This window comes from Anneissia japonica, unplaced genomic scaffold, assembly GCF_011630105.1.
Source record: "Anneissia japonica isolate Jap-2015-1 unplaced genomic scaffold, ASM1163010v1 scaffold285008_len48751_cov103, whole genome shotgun sequence".
Lineage (NCBI taxonomy): Eukaryota > Metazoa > Echinodermata > Crinoidea > Comatulida > Comatulidae > Anneissia > Anneissia japonica.
The window spans coordinates 43276-48758 of record NW_022744763.1 but is presented as its reverse complement, the minus strand read 5'-3'; the positions used below and the strand labels follow the sequence as shown (position 1 = coordinate 48758).

Below are 5483 nucleotides of genomic sequence, written 5' to 3'. Positions count from 1 at the left end.
CCTTAAAATTTTAATACCCACCCTTAATTTTCACTGGCTACATCCCTGGATGTCAGATGAGTCAAGTTGCAAGCTCAGCTTGTACACAAAAAGCATTATCTAAAAAAAAAACAAGACATGGCAAACATACTTGACTTGTTCCTGGTAGTTTCTGTATAAGCATCTGGAATACTTGAGGTGGAAGTGTCTGTTGGAGGACTTGTAACAGTTGTTGTGGCTGGCCACAAACTGCGACTGCATTGCTCAAATGATCAACACCATTGTCAAAATCACCTACAAATATTAACAAAAAAAACAAAAACATAGGAATTTATATATTTAGTTTTGCTTTAACCTTCCTGTATGATTATTAAAATGTTACTTTATGAAAGAATACAAGCTGAATAGCTGGGTGTCCCGAAAGCTCAGACCACAAATGCTAAGACCACGAGATATCGGGTGGGTGGGTGCACAAAATGAGGTTCTCGCCGCCACGCCCACCTTAGCCCCACCATGGTTGGTGTAAATAAGTGGGAAATAATCGAGCTATCCTTTCATTCCACTGCTGGATCGTCACTGAAATCATGGGTACAAATTTTCCTCTCTTTAACTCAAAATTTTCGGCTTGACTGACTTGGGGGGGGGGGGGAAAGGAACGGGCCCTCATGACCCCCCCCCCTTCGTTGGATCTGCCACTGGTCCTGGTTTCATCATGGAGGGTTCCTCCATGGTTTCATGTTCTATGCTTTTAGTAATTTTATCTTTTTTATTATATAATATTTTGAAACCGAATATGAAACAAAAAGAAGAGTAAGGTAAATGTAAAAAGAACAAACTATCCTAAGAATATAAAGTGTGTGAACGATCGAGAACCATAATATCGGATACAGTATTCGCACAATAGATGTGCATTAGAAACTGCTATCGAAAACGTACCGAAACCGTACCGTACAGTTCCTTGGAGTGCGAATAGTCGGTTTGTTTGTACTATATTTGTTTTCTCCATTAACCAGCGCAAATAGGGGCCTAGCTGTTATTGATGATACTTAATGGTGTTTATTTTATGATTAGTCCGTTCTTTATATTGACGTTAGCTTTCGAATAAAGGTATTATCGTCTAGAAATCCTGGCATCCTCAGTTGAGGGTCTTAATTTACAGGGTCTGATATTTCGAGTGGGTCTGATATCTCGTGGTCTTAGGTCTTATCTTTCGTGGTCTGAGCTTTCGGGACACCCCTGAATAGCTTGGTGGTTAAGGTTGCTTTTCAATCCAAAGATCCTGTGTACACACTTTGTTACTGCAGGGTTTTTTTTAAGACTAAAAACAGCTCCAATCTCTAACCTTCACTAAGAATAATACTTTTTAAAAAAGTACTGAAAGTGGTGAATGAACTTGGTTTTGGATGTGAAGGAAATTAAACTAAAAAGAGACAGTACTAGATAACAGACTCAGGTCAAAGGTATACACCTTGACATTGTAAATTGTTTTACACATTGACATTTATTTACTTGTTTTGATTCCTAAGTGTGTCTCTACCTTTATGGACATTTTTATAGTTATAAAGTGAAGGGCAGTGTATTCCTCATCATGGATTTCTTCACCACCATTAAACCATAAAGGGTGACCTTGACCACCACCAACGGCATAAGATTACAGGATTCCAAATTGGTGAAATATACAACTCCTTCAGTACACTATATATAGCCCAATTTATTCACCAGTCTTGAAAGCCTTAAAAAAAATATTCTAAAAAGTTCTCTGAGGAAGTGTGTGATGTTTGTGCACTTTTTCCTGCCCTGCTTTGTGCAACTGATTCCTACCCCACCTCCCCTAACTTTTTCGTTACAAAAGCAGCAAATCCTAATGAATGACAGTGGTTTTGCTGCTTCTCATTCTCTTTGGCTTGTATATCAATTTCAGTGTTTACATTATTTTCCTTTTTTTTTATTTAGATTTTTTTTAATCTAATGTTTTTCTGATCTTTTTGTTTTTCATCGCCTTATTTATTTGCTAACTATATATAATTTGTGCACTGTATTACCAACACATTAAATTACAAAAACAATAAAAATGAAATGAATTGAAAATAATGATGATGATACGGAGTAGTAGTAGAGATAATTATCATGATGATGATTGTGGAGGTGATGATGGTGGTGGTGAATATGATGTTTATTATTGTGGTGATGGTGGTGGTGGTGGTGATGACGGTGGTAGCGATGCTGATAATTGTGATAATGGTGGTGGTGAAGACAATAACAGTGGTAGTGATGATGACAAATGGTAGTGGTGAAAATAATGATGACGATGATGGTGAAATAATAAATGAAATTACCTTGGGCAAGTAATTCTTCTCCTAATTGTACTTCTTCAAGGAAAAACTTCTGTACAGCATCTGGGTTTTGCAAATCTGGTAACTAGATAAAAAACTTTAACAATAATAAATCAACTGACTATTTATTTTATACTATTATTGATTGACCAATACAAACTAAACATTTCCAAGAACATTTACCTAAAAGCATCAAAGCCACAGACAAGAATACTGAAAGGTAAGCACAAAGCAATCAATTTCATGCCGTACAAGCAGCAAACATGGATAATTTTTTGCCAAATTATCGAATTTTTAGCATTGCTTTCCTGATTTTCTCCACTGTTAATATAGAGAGGTTAATTTGGTTCGAACATCAAAAATTCATTAAACCATCTTATAGGTACTGTGTTTATCACTTTGTTGCCTAAAGGATTGCATAAGGATAAATTTGTCATACAGTACTGTACTACAATGGTATACTTTTTTTGTCACGCACGACTTAATCCTGATCTTTTCAACCATAAATTCAAATTCGACTGGTTCAAATGAAAAATGAATTTTTATACATTTTTAACTTATTTTGATTTGTGGAAAAACAATGTCATCAATCAGGTTTTGGATTATTAATGAACAAACAATGCATTCTTAATTCTTATAGAAGAGATAGATTCAATTCCATAATTCTAGGGCAACGTATGCCTATGTGGCATTGGCTGGCCACTACTATTGAGGATCTGAAATATTCAAAATATTCTACTTTATAAATCATCTGTAAAAATCATCTGGTGTCCACATCTACTGGATTTTAACCTCATCCAATCCATAAATACATAAAATAACATCCAATCAGAATTAGCAGTTCATTTAAGACTGGTGTAGCATAGTCACCACTTACAAAATAATCATAAAAAAAAGTGGAATGTATAAGTTGCTAACCTGACTGGGTCCTGCATTTTTACTTGGCTTTGACTTCGACTTTGCCCTCTCTAGAAAACAAAATGTAACATGATTGAGCTTTTGAATATGAAATTTAATATTATTTTTGTTCACTATATTTAATGCCACGAAAGAAGTGAGAAGAAACTCAAAATTATACAGCTTATTATAATAATACTGGATTTATATAGCGCCTAACGTTGTCACAACCTCGAGGCGCTTAACAACAACATAAAGAAGAAAATAAACCATCAACTAATGTACAAACGTACAGTAAATTATTTATCCAATATATTTTTTAGGGTTAAATTCAGTTATTAACAGATTTGTGCAATGTAATGTATGAAATTTGAATAATATGCCCTGATGTTTTTTCCTTATTATGTCTGATTTTTGTATCATATTGTTACAGTAATTAAGAATTCTCCAATTCAGTTTTAAACTGCAAATGTATTTTTAATTTAGGTACAAATTTAGGGCTGAATGGCGAATGTTTAACATTTCAGTTGCCCTTGGACCTTCAGGCACTGGTTCTATAATAATACTTTCAGTTTCGATGTTGTTTTTTACAGATGTACAATGAAAATGTTATGGTGGATAGAATAATGGCCGTATCTGACTGAGCGTTCCTCGTTAAACCACGCCCACCAGCACAGTGGCAAAATCCTACTTAACGAAGACGACCAGTCGAATAGAAAACTGGTAAATACTCAACAAGAAAAAATGGCTGTTACCACAATACACGCTGCGTAATCAAGGTTGCTTCGGCTTGTGACAGCATGGGTTTTTCGAGAAAATAAAATGTTTTCATCCAGTTTTTGAATTCTGTTAGCTTACAATTATTTTTTGACTTAATGAAATTTAATCAAAAATGTTAATGCAAATTGTTGCTAAAATGAACAATCGGCCATGTTTGTTTTAGTCACATGGATAACTTAACTTTTTTTTCGTTGTCAACAAAGTCTATTTTACGAACCAGTCAAATGAAAATAATACTCAAGGAAAAATAGTAGTCAACGAAATGAACCGGTCGAATAAGCCCAAAATGTATAACCTTCTTAACATTAACATGTTAATTTTTATACACTGCCCTAGGCATACCTAGGCCTAGTAGTGTAAACATTCGTTTACAAACTTTTATAGAATATTCCTTTTAAAATTAGGTAGGCATAAAGCTATGTTTAAATGAAACAAGATAAATACAATATTTACAAATTTCAGACCTGGACCTCCTTGCTTGGCCTGCAGCCCGACAAACGAAGGGCAACAAAATATTTCATTAATTCTGCAAGCCCTGGGCTGGACTACTAATCTAGGCCTAGGCCCACATTAGTACTAGTAGTACTAAGAGTGGTAATAGGCCTAGCCTATTTATTAGGTCAGGACTATTTTTTCTAGTACATAGGCCTAGGCCAGGCCAGGCCTCGCTACACTAGGCCTAGGCCTAGCTAGTCCAGGCTGCATGCTACTGAACCGACTAAGCAACCATGCCATGCAATCCGTTTTATTGTATTGGCATTGCTTTCAGCTTACTTTCTTTTAGTTTCTCCCGAAAATCTGGTGCACTGCGTCTTTTGCGATCAAAATATACACAATATCCCAAAAATAGTGAACCAGCAATTCCAGCTATAATACCTACTGCTGCTTTGGAATTCATTACTAACATTTTAATCGTCATTAATAATAATATTACATAGGTGGGCCTAGCCTCGCAGGGAATACGAATGAAATGTCCTTAATGCAAGCATGTGGTGTGTTGTTCAGGGTTGCCAGATAGTCGACAGGCTTCACGGCCAAACAAACGAGGCTTCACGGCCAAACACACGCCATCTCACGGCCAAATTCGGCCAAACCTTTTTTCAATATCGGCCAAAATTCGGCCAGATTTTAATCCGATTAGAAAACAGTTATGTGGGTACATATTCATTTGAAATACTGCAAAAATTACAGGAAAATCAGGGGCCGTTCGTTTTAAATTGAAGAAATTCAAATAATATACACAGAACAATGTTAAACTTCTTTATATTAATCTATCACCATAAAATACATGCCCAGCTACATCATAAAATAGCCTAGGCCCTATGTTCTTTAGTTGCTGACGCCCGAAAATAACCTTATGCGTTTGGGCGATCAATTTTTCTTTTTTTCTTTTTTTTTTCACCATTCCCCACCCTCTATCCGCTTCTGCTATTTAAAATCACATCATTAAGACTGATCTAAATTGATTTAAATGTATTACATATTAACGTACAT

General features: G+C 35.5%; 1 protein-coding gene across 1 annotated transcript; it reads right to left on the bottom strand.

The window, feature by feature from the left end:
- Positions 1-126: 126 nt before the first annotated feature.
- On the bottom strand, positions 127-4932 carry LOC117119722 (mitochondrial import receptor subunit TOM20 homolog; the record flags this gene model as incomplete). The annotated part of the gene is made up of 4 exons (XM_033264568.1): positions 4764-4932; positions 3231-3280; positions 2316-2397; positions 127-273 (listed from the first exon to the last, which is right to left on the bottom strand). Coding segments are annotated over exons 1-4 (424 nt in total), but the record flags the coding sequence as incomplete, so codon positions are not given.
- Between the last annotated feature and the right edge of the window lie 551 nt (positions 4933-5483).